Raw genomic sequence first — 17,480 nt, forward strand, 5'->3', positions numbered from 1 at the left:
GAGAGGGGGGAGGAGAGGGGGAGAGGGAGAGCGAGAAAGGGAGGGAGAGACCCTCCTGGGGACGGGGAGCCCCTGGGTTTTCAGAGCGGCGCGAGGCAGACACAAATGGAGATGATCCCTGGGCCCGGCGGCGGAGGCGGACAAGAGCGGAATGAAGATGCAGGTACTTCACGCCTGCCCTGATGGCTCAGCCTCCCCGCGAGCACCAACTGCAGACGTCCCAGTATATTGGGGGCATTAACCTTCCTCCCACCGCGGGCTCCCGGGAGAGGAGTGGGCATGTAAGCACTTAAAGCTCAGACCTGTGGGTCAGCGGCCCAGCGCCCCTCCCGCCGAGAGGAAGGGGCCTGCGAGCTGGGGACAGGCACCGCAGCCTGGGGAGCCGGGCGCACCCCGGGCTCCTCCACCTGCACGCGGGTTGCCATGGCCACGCCGCAGCCCTGCCATGCAGTGGCTGCAGGCAGCACGGGGAGTCAGGGGAGTCCAGGCTGGACGGAGCGGCCCTGGCCGGGAGACCAGGCGGGGGGCGGCGGGGGCTGCGGGGCACCTCGTGGAGGCCTGGCTGGTAATTGCCGCTAAGTGAGGGGCTGTCACTGAACTCAACGTGTGCCGTGCGGGCTTCTGGCCGCACCCTGTAATTACCGCCCCAGACAACAGGCAGCTCCGAGCCCCGGGGAGCAGACAGGAGCCCTCGGCCACCTGAGCCAGCGGGCGCTGCTCCCTCTCCACCCAGCCTCTCCCCACCCCTGTCCCGGGGCTGGAACTCAGCTTTGAGGAGGGGTCCGAACCTGATCCCGTTCTGAATGCGTCCGTCTGGCACAAAGCGGGCTTCCAGCAGGGCCCGGGGCGCCCCTCCCCGCACCCCCAGCCTCTGGGCCGCAGGTTCCTGGGGACACTCCAAAGCGTGCTTCCCATGGCGATGGCGGTGGGGAGGTGTGACAGATGCCATATGGTCCCCAGACAGGAAGTATTTACTCTCGGTCTGTGAAAACGTTGACTGGCTGGGTTCGGAGGCGCCAGGCCCGCCTGGCTGCAGCGGGGGGGGGGGGGGGGGGGGGGGGGGGCAGGCGCCGCCGCCCACCGGCAGGCCTGTCCTGCTTCTCACCGCGGGGTCCCTCTGCTGCCGGGGTGTGGAGCGTAGCTGGGAATCCAGGCAAGGCCGCTGGCGCCACCTGCTGCGAGGTCAGAAGCCCACCTCCCCGCAGGAGGGGGCAGCAGTGAGGCTCCGTGGGCCCTCCCTACTCCTCGGACTTAATAAGTTCTTTACCTTTCTTTTGTAGGTCTTGGCCTGTTGGCTACTTATTAAAGAGATTTTAAAAATAAATAATGGCAACAGATGAAAAAAAAAAGAATCTTTAGAACCAGTGAGAGATAACCTCATTTCACAGATGAAAAAACTACAGCACAGAGAGGTTAAATGATTTGCTAAAGGTCACACAGCTACTTAGTGGCTAAGACACTATTCACATCTGCACTAAAAACGTTATCTCCAGCAAGTGCTCATTTATTTCTTGCTTGCAGGAGTACAGGGGCCCCAAGGATGCCTAGGCTCAGCACAGAAGCCAGAGAGCAGCAGGAGGCCGGCTCTCCCTGCCCTGCCGTGGGGGGTCGGGGGAGGGACCACACAACAGTGGACTTTGACATTCATCTCCAAACTGTAAATAGATCTGCTCTCTATGCGCACAGTCCAGATGATGAGGACCCGGCCTCCAACTGCTGGGCAGCCCAGTCAGGCCCCAGCCCAGCCCCAGGAGGCCCCCAGAGGCCATGCTGGCTGCCAGCTAGGCCAGCAGAGCTCACCCCGCCCTTCACTGCCATGGTCCAACATGGCTCCCAGCACAGCACGGGCAGACTCCAGCTTCAGAGGGAAGGGCAAGACCAGGAGCCCCGGCCCACTGCAGGGCCCTGCCCAGCGACTGCCAGGCCCGGGCTCCAGGCAGGGCGACCCCTCTGCCAGCTCTGAGCTGCTGGGGTGCTGGGGTCTTGGAGGCTGCGGCAGCGGGGGCTCAGGCCCCCGGGTGGTCACTGCTGCGGGCTCCGGGCAGGGCGACCCCTCTGCCAGCTCTGAGCTGCCGGCGTGTCGGGGTGTCGAAGGCCGCGGCAGCAGGGGCTCAGGTCCTCCGGGTGGTCACTGCTGCACCTGGGCTCCTCTGTGTCCTCGTCCTGCTGGCTGCTCCACAGCAGCAGCTCCAGGTCCGGGCTGGACACCAGGCCCCTTGGGGGCTTGGGGCCACCGTCCCCTTGAGAAGACAGACCAGTGACCCGTGCAGCCAGGGCGCGCGCCCTCTCCAGGTGACCTGTGACCCCCCCAGAGCTGGTGGCAGGCTGGCAGCCAGGGGAAGGGGGAAGGGTGATTGGAGGCGCTCAGTGTCAGGGAAAAGGGGCTGACATGGGAAAAGCCGAGGCTTCTGGAAGGCTCCGTACCTCTAGAATGCAGGGCTTTCAAGGCTACATGCAGGGAGATTCCCGAGAGGCAGAGGGCGAAGCCCAGCCAGTTTAGGAGGCTGATTTGATCGCCTAGTAGGTGAGCCGCCAGCAGCAGGGTGCAGACTTCCTGTGGGCAGAGAAGAGGGCTGAGGGCTGGGCACAGACTGGAGCTGGCTTTTGGGCAAGGAGGGCACAGTCAGGTGAGTCCGGTGCACTTGAAGCCAGAGCGACGGACTCCCTCCCATCTGGGCAGGCCTGGCTGGCTGCAGGGTGGAGGTCCAGGGACAGGGCCTGCGGCTCTCCTATGGCCAACATGCAGCCCTGCAGGTGCTTTGCACAGAAGTGACGGGAGAGCCGGGGCGTGCCGCGGGCACCGGGCACTCACAGGTGGCCTCACAGAACCAATGGGTCTGCAGAGCATCACTCTAAAGCCCGAGGCTTAGGCCTGCTCATCTGGCAGGTGGCAGCCAGGAGGCCCACGCATTCTAGTTCTAGGGTGTCTGCTGGCCACAGGGGGAGATCCTCTCTGCACCTGCCAGACTGGAGAAATGGGTGAGGGGGAGAAAAAGGAGAAGAGCAGGGGACAGGTGGCAGCCCCGGCCGCATGACACCACGTGTGATGCCACGACTGTCCCTGGCCAGGCTGCGGCAAGCACTGCCCAGCGGGCACAAGCTGGGGCTGGAACCCAGAGGTTCCCACACGCTACCACCCAGTCGCACCACACCCCAATCACGGAGCTTTCCGGTGAGAATGGACAGACCACTGACCCTTGGCCCCAGATCTCAGCCACAGGACTAGCACTGCACTTGAAAATGTGAACTCATCCCAGCTGCCTATACGGGCAGGGGCCTCTCCAGGGTGCCTAACTCTGCCATGGGGACCATCGCCCACCCTCGGGGCCACGGGATGCGCAGAGGGAGCGCAGCACCTCACCTAACTGGGCAGCTACAGGGTAGGGTCTACAGGGTGCCTCAGAGAGGCCCAGGCCGCTCCTCTGTACCTTAAAGATGCCAGCGATGGACAGAGTGAGGCTGGAGGTTCTGGAGACTAGGAGGAACTCAGAGAAGCCCAAACCAAAGGCAAGAATCCCGCCAAGGAAGAGGCTCCCGAGCACGCTCAGGAGCAGCCCTGTGTCCTGGAAACGGAAGATTTTCTCAGATGTGGACAAATGGAGACCTGAAAGCAACGGGGAAGAGAGCACGGGAGGCCAGGTCCAGGACCAGCCAGCCAGGCTTCATAGCGGCTGCAGTGGAGACCTGGGAGCGCCTGCTGACCATCAGGCGACAGTCCTCACAGAGGATGAGCCTGGGGGGCGGGGTCCGGGGATGCACAGATAGCAGTGAAAAGGGAGCTGAGCCTGGGCGCTGGGAGAGAGGGCCGCAGCATTGTGTTGGTCATGGGGCTTGAATTCAGGGACTGGTTCATTGGAGACAAACAGCTCACAGGGACTTTTCTGCCTGGGCTGGCCTTGAACCATGAGTCTCAAATCTCAGCCTCCCTGAGTAGCTAGATTACAGGTGTGAGCTATTGGCGCCCACCCAGCTAGACAGCTGCAATGTGACCCTGGTGCTCAGCCATGGAGCTGCTCGGGTACTTCCCCAACGAGAAATGGACCTTCCTCAAAAAGAAAAGATACATAAACGTGAACCTGCGACCAGAGCACACGCTACATTTTGTGCAGCCCCTGAGAGCGCTCGCCTGGGCCGCACCCCCAGCGAGGTCCCTGGGCACCAGCAGGGAGTGAAGCTGCTCCCACTCAGCACAACACAGACACTTGTGGGAACGGGAAGCCGAAAGGAACCCTGGGACTTTCTGTGGAGGAAGCATAAAGGCACAGTGCCAGTGCCCCCCTCCGCAGGACGGCCGCTTTACAATGTAGGACATCTTGTTGGTGCTGGGCTCAGCAGCAATGCAAAGGCCCTGGCAAATTGAAGGGAATTCGGAGAAGAGCAACATAAGTAATGAAGGAGCTTGGGGGATTAATTTACCAGAAAAGATTAAAGGAGCTAAATCCATGCAGCTCTGCTAAGTGGGGCCGGACGATGAGGGGCTTTCGGATGAGGGCCGCGCTGTGCTGCAGACGCCCGGGGAGGGGGGAGCCTGGCACCTGGTACAAGGGGCATAATGAAGGGCTAGGGAGAGATTTTTAAAAAGAAAAACACGGCTCTGAACGAATACAAGTTTCCTGGACAACGGGACTGCGGAATAATTTTCTCAGGGAGCTTGGAGACGCTTCACTGCTTGAAACTTAAATGGATGTGGGATGGAATTTTCTGTAATGACCCCGAGGACACTGGGACTCTGGGAGGAAGGATAAACAGGCAGGAGACAAAGACTAATCCCAAAACAGAGCAGGAAGGCAAGCCAGGCCCCGCCAGCCCGCGCAGGTCTTCCTGCCTGTCTTGTGTCTTTGCAAGCTGACGAAGAGGGGAGGGTGCTCCCGTCTCCAGCCCCCGGGCCGCTGGTCCTCCGGCACAAGTCTGGCGACCGGCCACCCACTCCCCACCTGCAAGCTGGCTCAGCACCTGCCCGTGAGTGGCTCCTCCCCAGCTATGGGACATGTCTCTGTGTCTGTTTCTTCTGTCTGCAAAATGGGGTTGGCAGCACTACCCACGTAGTTTGGGGAGGATCAGAACAATGCGAGTGATTCTGGTGCCCTGGGCCCTGTGCAGGCAGGGCTGTCTCCTGTTTTATGCACTTTCTGTGCTACACTGTCACACATGATTCAAACCACGCTGTCTGTGTGTCTGTCCAGCCCCAAGCCATGGCTGAAGAGGGAGGGCCTGTGCCTGATCCTGCTAACGGCTGTGGCTAGCAGCAGCCCGGGCTCAGAGCCAGGATTTGGGATTCCTTGAGTTGAGGTGGCCCCGGGGTGGAAAACACAACATACCTTCAAATATGGCAAAGAGAGGGAAGAGCCCCAGAAACATGAGAGGCTGCAGGTGGAACATGGTGTCGATGGGGTTCTGGAGGCCTAGGGGACAGGGACAGGGACAGGGGTGCCGTGAGGCCCGGCCCACGCCCACAGCTTCCAACCCACGTGCGCAACCCTCTCCCATGCTCACCCAGCTCAGCCTTCTGCAGAAGTATCTGGGTGAGGGTCCAGCGGATGCCCCCGATGAACGAGGCCCCCAGCACCAGAGCGAAGCCCTCCACGTTGAACTGAGTGGACTTGTAGGTGAACATGAAGAGCCCCCCGGCGATGAGGAGGACCACCAGGACCAGGGCTGCACGCTGGGGGGCGGGGGAGGGGGAGAGCAGGCATCGCTGGCCCAGGGACCCTGGACTCCAGGGGTCACAGCGGTCCCCTCACCCTTCCTGGTCCTGACCAGGCCTTGCCCACTGATGTGTGCAGGGATGGCATTTGGCTGGCACAGCCCCACCATCTGCGATAGTGTGGTGCTTTCTGATGTCTGTGCCAGGGCCCGAGCACCCGCAGCTGAGGAGCCAAGGGGCACCGTCAAGTACACAGGGACCCCTGGACCCAGCTCGGCCAAGCCCTCTCTCCTCCCTCTGTGGGCACCCTGCCCTTGTTTCCACACATGCTGGCACCGCCTCTCGCCCAGGTCTTCCTCAGGAGAGGGCACTGACTGCTGCAACCTGGGCTGAGCCTGTCACTTGGTGACTAGCCTCGCTCAGATCCCCTTTCGTTCTGGGCATGGCAGGGCAGGAAGGACAGGAGATGGGGGGCCTCACCAGCTCCTCCAACTTGAAGATCAAAGAGAAGATCAAGATGAACAGCACAGCAGAGGATTTGGTCATTGTGTACCTGGAAGAAGAGATTACGCACAATGCACTGCTGGAGCCTGGGGCTCTGACCTGCCCCCCGCCCCCTCGAAAAAACCCAGGCACAGATCAGTGGGCTGGAAGAGGGCAAATTGCTCTGCTCCCCAGAGGCCAGCAGGGAAAGCTGGGTACAGAAGACCTCCAGGGTTGGCCTAAGTCATCTGACTGACAAGTGACCTTTCACGGCAGAAGCTGAAGTAGCCACGGAGATGCTGGGGGTGTGACACTGCTACACTCTACCTGACCTTCATTACGACCAGGCAAGGAAGGAAGGATGAGGAATGGGGACAAAGCGAGCGCGTGGGGGGTGGGGGGTTGAGCTCTGAGGCCAGCGATCAGAGAAGGACCGACTCCTGCCCAGCCTGCCCTCCGGGTCCCCTCCCCAAGGCCGGGACGGCTCTGTCCTCACCCCCTGGCACCCCCTGCTGCCTGGCAGGCAGGCGGAGCGTCCCTCTACACTGGGCTTACGGAGGAGTGGAGACTTCCGGAGCGCTGCTGGGCGCCAGGGAGGAGCTGAGAGAGCAAGGGCTGGTCCCAGAGCGGTGGAGTGGCTGGCCCGTCGCCCGGTGCGCAGCAGACTGCCAGCTGGACAGACAGCTCGAGCCCGAAGGGAGGTGGCCGGGCGTGGCCGGTACTCACAGTGACACGGTGATGTAGAGGAAGCTCCAGTTGGACAAGCCCACATCAAGTGCTGTTGCCAGTGCTGTGGAGACAAGGAGCGCTGTAGCTGGCACGGGCACAGGACACCCAGCCAAGGTGGCTGACAGGAGGTGCCCAGGGCACCTCGCACGTCCTGTCTGGAAACCACAGCGCCCCCTCCCCACCCCCAGCAGCTAAAGAGTTAACATTGGCCAAAAGTAGGGGCAAGTCAGCTCCAGCATTAGAGGTGGACTCCTTTCTGATTGGTTGCCTCCTGTGCTCTTCTACTTGTTAACTCATCTGAAATCTCCCATGGGGTCAAACTCCACACTCCTTAAAGGGTACCTGGACCCTGCTCTCCCCGCCTCCTCCTCCCTCCCAGAGTGGAGTTCTCCGTGTTCAGGACCCGCCCAGCTGCCTTTCTGACCTCGCTATGGGCCAGCGCCCTCTCCCAGGTCTCATCCTTCCTTTAGGCCTTGCCTAGGAAATCGTCCAGACCAGACCAGCACCAGCTGGCTTTGGGAAGGCCCCCCCCCCCCCCCCCGACTCTGTAGTGTGGCTTCTGAGGTGTGTGGCAGGGCGGGGAGATGGGGAGGCAGTGGGGGATGGGAACAGTGGGAAGAGGGGTGCCCAGCATCAAGGTTACCAAGCACCTTGGGCCTCCCCCAGAACATACCCGTGGGGGCCACTCTCCTGAGGTAGTCAGTCCAGCTCAGCACCACACGGGCCCTGCGGCTGGACCACTGCACCAGCGCCCTGGACAGGGCGGAGAAGAGGAAGATGACGGCCAGGTGCAGCATGGTCATGAAGAGGGGGAAGTGGAAACTCTGCGGGGCACAAGGCAGGCCAGGCTCGCCAGGCTGCCCTGCGGCTGCGGCCGTCCACCCGAGGCCACCCGGTCCTGGGGCAGCACGAGCCACTCTCAGAGGCACTGCCTGTGCCCCCCACCCACCCACCCAGGACCCCAGACCAGGAAGAAACTGGTCCCCGTGTTAGAGGCCACCCAAAGTGGCAGCCCGGAGGTCAATCCAGCCAAGGGCTACCTCCAACACATGCCGGCTGGCCACCTGCCCAGCCCTGCCACCCCAGGCCAACGGTGGCGTGTGCCAACTGCAGCCACCTCCTCCCTGCCAGCCCCGGCCCCGGCGAGGCCTCCGGCTACCTTCGTCAGCCATTTGTTGTAGAAGGTGATGCCGATGGAGAAGCAGTAGTAGAGCAGGACCAGGCCCAGGGTCAACACGGCCTTCCACATGAAGGCCAGGTCCAGGGCCCACCTCCCCATCTGTGGGGGCTACGGCACCCAGCTCCAGGGCCGGCAGGGACAGGCACGGCTCCTGAAGGCAGCCCACAGGCCGAGCTGGTGCAGCTGGATGGCAACTTTCAACGCGTAGCTGCCTGGGCTGGCCGAGCCCTCTTCACCGCCATCACTGGGATGGTGGCTACAGCCCCAGGGTGGGGCCTCAGCCCACTTGCTCCATGGTTGGCAGGACGCAGGGCTCACAGATCCCTAGCTCTGCTGCTGCTGCAAAGATCAAAAGGCAGTTTTGGTGGCGTGGGCCAAGGGCAGGCGAGGGCACAGGGAGGCTGTGGGGGCCACGGCTCCCACGAGCCCAGGCTGACCTTTGCAGCTGCTCACCCAACCCGTCAGACCACACTGCGCACCCTGCTGCAGCTCCCAGAGCTCTTCGCGTGAAGAGGAGACCTGGTCAGGCTGGTCTGTCCAGCCCGGCCCGGCTTTCACCGCAGCCTTTCAGTTCCCCAGCCCCCAGGTGCTGCAGAACAGAAACCCTGCGGCCTTCAGTTCTTCCTGTTCATCCTGTGTAGCTTCAGATCACCCTGTCACTTACTCAAGCACTTCCCCAATACCCTGCTCTGCCCACTCCAAGAGCCCCTACTTTCCCTCCAAAGCACAGGAGTAGGGTGTGATTTATGGATCTATTCAGGGCTAGGGATGGAGCCCAGAGCCTCCTCCATGCTAGGAGAGTGGGGCCCCACTGACTCCACCCCAGCGCCTTGGGTCCTGGGCGAGTCTCCTGCCAGGCTGGGAGTTCCAGCAGGACATGCACACGCCTGCCACATACATGATTTTTCAGGGTTGGACTAGATCTGCCAGGAATCCCCAAATCTACCTTGCTCTAGCCTCCAGTCACTCACCCCAAGGTGCCCACCTCAGGGTCCTAGCATGTCTAACCACTACCCTTCCTTGGCATTCCAGGGACCCAGAGGAGGGTTTAGGGGCACCGGGGACCCGCCCTCAGCACACCTGTTTCATTGTGTTGCTTTCTCCCTTGTCATCTCCCCACCCCACTGAAAAGCTACCTCTGAGCCTTCCCAGGATCACCGATCAGAAATGCCCGCATCCCGTGGGCACCCGGGGCCATGGTTCTTTTCAGAACAGCTTTGGAACTGCGGGTGATCCTGGCAGGGACCACAAAGGTGCCACAACCAAGAAGTGGTCTGCATTCTGTGGGACTCTGACATTCATGTAGGCAGAAGACTGACTTGTGGTCACAGAACCAGAACCTAGCTCAGTTATGAACACGGCTCTACTAGTTCCTGAAATTGCCAGGAACACAATTACCAGGCACACTGAGGAGCAGCTTAACCCCTTCTCCATTCCGGAAAACCCATGTCACAGGCAGCAACGGCACCCTGGTGTCTGAGCTGCTGAGCTGCCGACACCGGGGCTCACCAGAGCTCGGTACACTGATGGCGGCCACACGCCCAGATGTTCTGTGGCCAGGGGAAAAGCGCTGGCTGCCACACTCTGCCTCCAGCTCCCTTGTACGCACGAACTTACAGACGAAACACATTCGACTTTATTGTCAATTACTTTCCTTCCAAATTATAGTCAGGGCACCATTGACTTTTAAAAATTCTGTGTAGGCAGTTTTCACTAATCACAAGTTTCATTTCAAGATAATAAAAGTTGTTAGGAAATGGCTGTGATAGAAGGCGAGTTGGAACCGTGGATTGGGGATGGGGGCGAAGCAGCTCCCCTCCCCTCCCCATGTGCATCCCACTGTTCCCCAGAGGCTCACCCCACTGCTGCCCTGACCTCTTTACCTACATGTCTGGGTAAAGGGGGTCTCCAGCCCCCCACCCACAGCCAATCCTGCCATCCACCTTGGGCACAGCCCATGGCCCTGTTCTCATTTCTGATACCCTTTCCTTGAGCCCCAACAAGTGCCAGCACCACCATCTTCAAAAACTCTCCAGAAATGAGCCACATTTCCTACCCTCTATCGCAGCTGAGCCTGCCCGGCGGCCCCGCCCCGCCCCCACTCCTCCCACCCACTGCAGTAGCCCCTTGCAGAGCTCCTGCTTCGCCTGCCATTCCCAGCCTGAAGAGGGAGTGAGGTGCATGGGCCTCAAACATACACACAATAGCCTTTAAGGCCCACACTCTCTTCTGCCACTAGTGTTTCTCTCTCGGCACTACTGGTGTTTGAGGCTGGGTAAATTTTTGAGGGTTAAGGTCTGTCCTGTGTATTAGAGTTCATTTAGCAGGCATATCTGGCCCCCACCCACTGGAGACTAGAAACATTCCTACCCCATGTTGTAACACCTAAAATGCACAAATGTTAGCTGGGAGCAGGGGTGAAGTTCAGCGGGAGAAGCTGGCACTGGATGGGGGAGGGTATTGCTTACTCCACACAGGTGGTCATGGGGCAGGTGGGACTAGGAAGACTGTCTTGGGGCATCCACCCCTTCCAGGGGCTTCCAAGCCCCCTTCTGTGAACTAGCTTCTAACACTTCCTGCTTTCGCCAAGTTTCTGTTCCAACACTGTCATGTCTCACCGCAGGGTTCAAAACCGGCCTCACCTTCAAATACCCAAATCCTATGACACCCCAGCTCATGACCTCAGTAAGCAACGTGCAGTTCCTCATTTGCATCCAGGTCACACAGGAAGCCAGGGAGAAAGGCCTGCTTTTCTCTAACAATCAGCTAAGCTGAGAGCAGCTCCTGCGCCCCTCAACTTTGAAGTCAGAGGCCCAAGTGCAAATCCTGCAGCCTCACCTGCTACTGCAGGACACAGAAAAACGACCTTTGGTCTGGATTTGTCCAACTGTTACTAGAAGGTCAAAGCTTGGGCCTCTGAGGAGGGGAGTGTGCCCCAGGCACTGCCCTCAGTACCAGCTCCCAGATGGACTTATTCTCCTCTCTTCCCCCGCCAGCCAGTTTTCCTGAGCACTCAGGATGTCCGACTGCTCTACTTGAGACAGCCCAATCTTAAGATGTCCTAAGAAATCTTAGTCCTGGTGCCTCCAACTTGCTGTAAAGTCATGTAGAGAGCTCCTGCTCACTGTCCCCAGTTTATGTTACGTCACATGCAAACTCCCCCAGCTCCTCAGATGCTGCCCGGTCAGCTCCAGCCCCAGTCACTTTTCTCGGGGTGATGTGCTGGGCGCCGAACAGGCTCTACTACCGGGGCTGGCCCCAGCCCTTCCAGCGACCGCTCCCGCCTCTCCTCCCGCCATTACCTTCCAGACCGCGGCCTGCAGCGGGGGTCGCGGCCGCCTCCCTGCTCCTCTTTTTGCCCCTACAGCCTGGGGTCCTCCCAGCACCCAGGGAAGGCGGCTGGGCCACCGAAGGCCACGTGACGTCCCGAGGGCGGCGGCCACGCCGCGGCCTCGCGACCTTTGCTGCCTGCCCCCCCCCCCCCCGGCCCGCGGCCCCGTCGGGAGCCCGGCCGCCTCCCTGCGCGCCGGGCCTCGGCCGTCCCGAGCGCCTCCAGGCCCCGGCACTCCCGCCAGCTGACGTTTCCGTGTTTGTCCACGTGCTCCCAGCGCCCCACCCCGCGGCGGGGCCGCGGCCTCGCCCGGCGGGCGGCGCCCGGCCCCCATCGGGGCGCGCCCCGGCGGATGCTCAGCGCGCGCCGGGGAGCGGGAGGCCCCTCCCGCCCCGGGGGAGACCGCGGCCTCGAGTGCGCCCGCCACGGCCGCGCACCGAGCCCGGGCGGGGTCCCCGGGCCGCCCGCCGCGCGCCCACTCACCGCCCCGGCGCTCTGGGCAGGGATCCTCCTGCCGGAAGTGCGAGCCAGGGCCCGCCTCCCCCCGCCGCGGGGGGACTTCCGCCGGAAGCGGCTGCCGAGGGCGGGGCGGGGCCGGGCCCGGACGCCCGCGCGCGGGGTCCCCGCAGGCTACTCCCGCGCCCGTGGTCACGGGCCGAGCCTGGAAGACAAGCCCATGGCTTCCTTTCTCTGCCGGCATCCCTGCACAAGTGATTCGGGAGAGCCGCTAAGCACGCTCTCACTTCCACGCGCGGTCTGTGCTGCGCGGAGAGGGCCATCCAAGAGGAAGTGGGATGGTCGGGGCCAGAGTGGTTACGGGGTCCAAAACCCACGGCGGGGGGGAAGGGGGTTAAGTAGACAAGAGACAGATTGTCGTGGCTCCAAAATGCCAGCCCAGAGATCCAGACCTAATTCATCTTGCAGGATGAATTAAAAGATGTGCCGGCAGACAGAGAGCCATCAAGTCTGAGAGGCCAAGGCTGCACACGGAAACTCCAGCCTCCTCCTGGGCTGGCTGCAAATAGGGGTCCTTGCAAGTGACTCAGCTGGGTTCCTGGCCCCTGAGAACAGGAGGCTCCAGGCCAGGGTAAGCAATGCTTTAGCAAACTGCTGCCCTTGGCAATGCCAGGAGCACCATGCAGGCATTCAGCGCAGTTCATTCAGTGCTTACCGAGTGCCTACAGTGGTACCCATCACAGCCAAGGTTTTGGCTTCCCTAGGTCTGAATTGGATGTACTTTCTATGCCTTCTGAAAGAACTGCCCTCACCCCGTTCTCAGAGGCAAGAGAAAGAGTCTATTTTCATCACTGTTCTTGTTCAGATCTCCCAGCTACCAAGGCTGCAGATTGGAGCAACAGACTAAATCACCAGCTGGGGAGGCTGGGCACCAAGCACAGGCCACACGCAGGGTGCAGAATGTGTCTTCTTTTAAGGCACAAGTACTCATGCTGTTCCCTGGCTGTGTCCTTGGCAGAGAAAAGAGGGAGGACATGTTGATGGGAGTGTAGAATGAGCATGCTTCCCAGCAGCGCCAAGCAGGAAACGCTTTGTCCCGGTGCAACAATCTGAGCATTGTAGCCAGCAGGTGTGTGTCTGGGTGATGGGAACAGGGTGGGTGTGGAAGGGGAGGACAGGGGCTAAGGGCTCCAACTGGAGCTCGGAGATCTCCAGGCACACTAAAATGAAAGCTGCTAGGTGACCCCTGCCCTTGGGTCAGTACAGAGACAGTGTTAGTAGGAACTGGTTGGTACAGCAAAGAGTATTTATTGAAAACATTGTTACTGACAGGAAGCTCCTGCCAGCTCTCTGGTTACATTCTCACTTTACAACTGGAAGTAATACTTTTTTATAACCCTCAATTTTATTTTACCCCAAACATTCCATCCTAGGATAGGTAGATCTTCTATAAATATATATACATGTCTGCATAAGTATGGCCTAGAGTAAAGAAAATATAAAGTACACTCTTCATTGGGTGGTACTACCATGCCAGGCTGCCAGAATGGAATGCCACCGTGCTAATACATGTGCTCTTAGTCAGCTTTCTGAAATCATGGCCAACGGCAGATACCACGGTGCCAGGGAGGACAGGAAGGGAAGGCAGACTTCCTGGAGTCTAGAAGGCCAAAGGAAAGCAAACTGGAGGGGATGGAAATTCCTGGGGGAAGAATGTGCCCTTCGGAGAAAAAAAGATAAACCTAGGGACAAAGGTTGTACAATCTTGAGACCTCACCAGTCTAGGCCCAGGCTTCAGCCAGGCTTTCCCTGATGCGTTCCTGGAGACCGAGGGCAGGACTTGGCCCAGAGGTCTCTGCCTGGCCAGGATGAGGAACTGAGCTTGTAGGAGAAATTTCCATCTGCCCTGATACCTGCAAGGGCAAGAGAGATCAGATAGCTCTAGAAACCAGAGATGTTAGAGCCAAAGCTCAGAAGCAGCAGCATCTTGGCACCAGAGGAGGCTGGAGTGAGCCCTCATGAAGACAAAAGCCAAGGCCCAAGGCCTGTCCTCAGATCTCAGTCTCAGGCACGGGCCACTCAAAGCTAGTCACTCAAGGCTCTCACCACAGCCAGCCCACCTGTGCTCCGCAGGCAGCCTTTCCTGGGCCAGCTCTGGCTCCTGTGGGGCCCAGCCAACCAGAGAGCAAGCACAGGAAGAAAAGAGTGGCTGCTGTGAAGGCCAGTTGGGACTGAAGGCAGAGGCCTGCTCCCCACGGTCCCACCCCAGGCTCTGCAGTGCTGAGGGCAGTGTGTCCTGCCTTCGTGACTCCCTGGACCAGGAGCAGCTCTGTGCGGCCCAAGGTGGGTCTGAGGAGAGGCTGGCATTCACTGGCCACCGTGATCACTACAGATTTTGTACAGGTGAAAGACAAGGCACCAGACTGCGAGTGTGTCTCCTGGGCCCCAGTTCCTTCCCGGTCCTGCGGTCTCTGGCTCCTGGCTCAGCTGTAGTGGTAGACAAAGTCGTAGCTGCTGGGCTCCTTGGGGACGGGTGGTGGTGCCTCAGGGATCTGGATGTTCTCCAGGTCCAGCAGCCGCAGCTTCATCTCCATGCTCAGCAGCATGTCCAGGTCACTCTTGGTCAGCTCGCTGGACATGTCCTTTCCCAGTAGGGCGCTGAGGCCATCAATCCAGATGCAGTACTGCAGGCAAGGTGTGAAATGTCACCCGGGGCCACAGGTCACCTCGGGACATGCATAGTCCAGGCATTATGATCTGGGGTATTCACAAAGATGGGGGGGTCTGCTTCCTCAAGAGACTGTTTTTATGGAGGCTGATAAAGACCTCAAGTTTGTTTCAAAATGTAAATTTAAAAACTCTTTAATGTTCAAAAAGCTGAAACACAGAGCTGGGGTCTCGTAATGCGAGGGGAGAGCAGCACACACTCCTCACCCTCCCTCCTCAGTGGTCTGTGGTGCCTGCTCACCGCCCTGCCCCTGCCGGTCCTTCAGTGCCGCCTGGAAAACTCCACTGGGCTGGCCATGGTAATAAATGGGGAAGATGAGGCGGCCAGTTCATGAGTTCAAGACTAGCCTGGACTACCCTTCAGAAGCCAGATGCCAGTGGCTCACACCTGTAAATCCTCACTACTCAGGAGGTTGAGATCTGAGGATTTCGGAAGCTAGCCCAGGCAGGAAAGTTTGTGAGAATCTTATGTCCTACTAACCACCAAAAAGTTCAAAGGGAAGTTGTGGCTCAAATGGTAGAGCAACAGTCTTGAGGGAAAAAGTTAAGAGAGCACATCTAGGTCCTGAGTTCAAACCCTCCTACCTAGGGATATGCACACCCACGTACACACACACACACACACACACACACACACACACACACACACACACACACACACACACACACACACACACACACACACACACACACGAGTCCTCCACTGGACGCTCCAGTCCCAGACACACAGGGTCTCTCCTGAAGTTAATGCCCAGTACCTTCCAGGGCTGCAGCTGCAGGTAGAACTCTGTGCTCTAGTCTGCACCAGATCCCTATGGCTTCAAGGTCACTGGCAGCCCTGAGGGCCTACCTGTTGGGTCCACTTGGCAGGAAGCCAAGAGAAACTGAAAAGACAATTCTCCTAGTGTTCAGGAAGTAACTAGACCTGTCCTTCTAATAGTGAGCACTACACTAATGTGGAGAGGCCAAGCAGGAGATAGAAGGCCAGTGTCCAAGAGCCTTTACCACCTGCTCTGCCACTGCTTTGGGGCGCTCCTGCCTGCTCCGGCCCCGCCTGCTCTTGTCCCACATGCTCCTGTCCTGCCCGCTCCTCCTCTGCCTCCAGGAGCCACAGCCATGGTGGTGCAACTGTTCACAGAACACATGTGGCACACAGCTCACCTCGTACTTATTAGGCGCAATGAAGTTCAAGGTCTCATCAGGATCATACAGGATGGAGAAAGCCAGTTCTAACACCTCCTAAAAGAGAAAGGATTCGGTTATTAGAAGCAGTGATTTGGTTGTGATGTCACCAGGCCTCTGAGGCACACGTGTAGGGGGAGGGGTGGGCCTGGGGGGAGGTGGTGGTAATCAACCTTTACTCTCCACCCAAATCACAAAGATGTGGTAAGACTTTAGGATTGGAAGCTAGGCATGGTGGCACACACCTGTAACCCCAGCATTCAAGGGGCAGGGTTCCAGGCCTGGAACAATGAGACAGGCTACACAGATTATCTCAAGAAAAACAAAAAAACAACAACACCCAAACAAGCAGGAGCTAGGTTGGAGAAAAGTCATTTCCAACAGTCAGACCCCTTGAATGTGAATCCTTGAGTATAGGTTCCCCTAAAAGATGTATTTCTTCCTCGAGTATGCTGTAATTCCCACAGGGAAGTCTTTTTTTTTTTTTTTTTTTTTTTGATCCAGTTGTGGGGCTTGAAATCTGGGCCTGGGCGCTGTCCCTCAGTTCTTCAGCTCAAGGCTAGCGCTCTACCACTTGAGCCACACCGCCACTTCCGGCTTTTTTCTTTTTGCTTATGTGGTGCTGAGGAATCGAACCCAGGGCCTCAGGCATGCAAGGCAAGCGCTCTACCACTGAGCCCCCACAGGGAAGTCTTAAGAGTTTGGACATTAGCAAAATAGCCACAATGGATGGAATCCAATTCCATAATCTTGTAGTAATACTAAAAACCAACCCCAGGCACCAATCTGGTCCTTGCTAGGGGAGCCCAGAGAGCTCTCTGTCCCTGTCTTACAGCTATGAGTGTAAAAGAAGAACTGGGCATTTACCTGCCTTCCTTACGTCAACTCTGCCACTGGGGAATCAAAAAGATACAGGAGTGTGTCAGTCCTGGGCCTTGAACTCAGGGCGCGGACGTTGTACCTTAGCTTTTTCAAGACTGTCACTCTAGCACCTGAGCCACAGCTCCACTTCCAGAATTTTGGCAGTTAATTAGAGATAAGTCTCTCAGGCTTTCCTGCCCAGGCTGGCTTTGAACCTTGAACCTCAGATCTAGCCTCTAGCAAGGATCACAGGCATGAGCTACTGGTGCCCAGCAGAAGTAGCCTTTTCTGCAGTGGCAGTTTAGCTTGCGGACAGGAAGAACAGTTGTGTGAGAGTATCATAGCATCACCTGCTTGCAGACCTGAACTTGCTAACGGGAGGCCCTGAACAGCAGCAATCTGTTGACGTGACACAGAGAGACACCAGACACTATGGGTCCCTTGGGAGAATTCTATACTATCTACAACGTGGCCTTGCAAGAAAAATGTCAAACCTGAACCAAACCAAACCTCCAGATCCCTCTTCCAATTTAAAGATCTAGGGCAGAGAAATGAGTCCGACTATACCGCGGGGAGAAAATCAGCAAAACCACACTGTGGGAAACTACTGAACAAGCAACCTGGTTTCTCCAACTAATAAACTACAAATAACAAAAAGAAAAAGATGGAAAAGACAGAGGGAGAACTGATAAAGGAAGAAACTTGCACCGGGTGCTGGTGGCTCATGCCTTTAATTCTAGCTACTCAGGAGGCAATACCTGAGGAGTGGTTCAAAGCCAGCCGGGGCAGAAAAATCCCTGTGAGACTGTCATCTCTGATTAACCACTCAAAAACTACAAGTGGAGCTGTGGCTCAAATTGCAGAGTTCTAGCCTTGAGTTGAAAGAG

The 17,480-nt window shown here is 58.6% G+C and overlaps 2 protein-coding genes across 7 annotated transcripts in view; both read right to left on the reverse strand.

Moving 5' to 3' along the window:
* Positions 1-1,337: 1,337 nt before the first annotated feature.
* Positions 1,338-11,916, reverse strand: Slc35c2 (solute carrier family 35 member C2). Of its 3 annotated transcripts, none has more exons than XM_069989891.1 (10): positions 11,851-11,916; positions 8,016-8,375; positions 7,530-7,680; positions 6,854-6,917; positions 6,125-6,197; positions 5,494-5,662; positions 5,319-5,402; positions 3,429-3,604; positions 2,425-2,554; positions 1,338-2,240 (listed from the first exon to the last, which is right to left on the reverse strand). In XM_069989891.1, exons 2-10 carry the CDS (start codon positions 8,133-8,135, stop codon positions 2,023-2,025), a joined length of 1,185 nt encoding a protein of 394 aa, XP_069845992.1. In that variant the 5' UTR covers positions 8,136-8,375; positions 11,851-11,916; the 3' UTR covers positions 1,338-2,022. The 3 variants fall into 3 exon arrangements, with proteins under 3 accessions (XP_069845992.1, XP_069845993.1, XP_069845994.1); XM_069989892.1 differs by lacking the exon at positions 11,851-11,916 and adding an exon at positions 11,339-11,519; XM_069989893.1 differs by lacking the exon at positions 11,851-11,916 and having other exon boundaries at positions 7,530-7,754; positions 8,016-8,119.
* A 1,195-nt stretch (positions 11,917-13,111) lies between these two features.
* Positions 13,112-17,480, reverse strand: part of Elmo2 (engulfment and cell motility 2) — a 40,299-nt gene continuing 35,930 nt past the window's right edge. For all 4 annotated transcript variants that reach the window (XM_069989896.1, XM_069989894.1, XM_069989897.1 and 1 more), the window contains 2 exons: positions 15,712-15,789; positions 13,112-14,507 (listed from right to left, as the gene is read on the reverse strand). In XM_069989896.1, the coding sequence (XP_069845997.1) occupies positions 14,307-14,507; positions 15,712-15,789 (279 nt within the window). In that variant the 3' untranslated portion in view covers positions 13,112-14,306. The remainder of the gene's footprint in view (positions 14,508-15,711; positions 15,790-17,480) is intronic.

The sequence above is a fragment of the Dipodomys merriami genome, unplaced genomic scaffold (assembly GCF_024711535.1).
Source record: "Dipodomys merriami isolate MVZ:Mamm:240054 unplaced genomic scaffold, mDipMer1.0.p SCAF_39, whole genome shotgun sequence".
In the NCBI taxonomy this organism is placed as follows: Eukaryota; Metazoa; Chordata; class Mammalia; order Rodentia; family Heteromyidae; genus Dipodomys; species Dipodomys merriami.

Bases quoted from the DNA above. Each gene is read 5' to 3' on its own strand.
- Slc35c2 (XM_069989891.1), bottom strand. From the start codon at position 8,135: ATGGGGAGGTGGGCCCTGGACCTGGCCTTCATGTGGAAGGCCGTGTTG. The intron at 7,681-8,015 runs GTAGCCGGAGGC...TGTGCCCCGCAG, and splicing joins ACAACAAATGGCTGACGAAG to AGTTTCCACTTCCCCCTCTT. The intron at 6,198-6,853 runs GTGAGTACCGGC...CTCTTCTTCCAG, and splicing joins CTCTACATCACCGTGTCACT to GTACACAATGACCAAATCCT.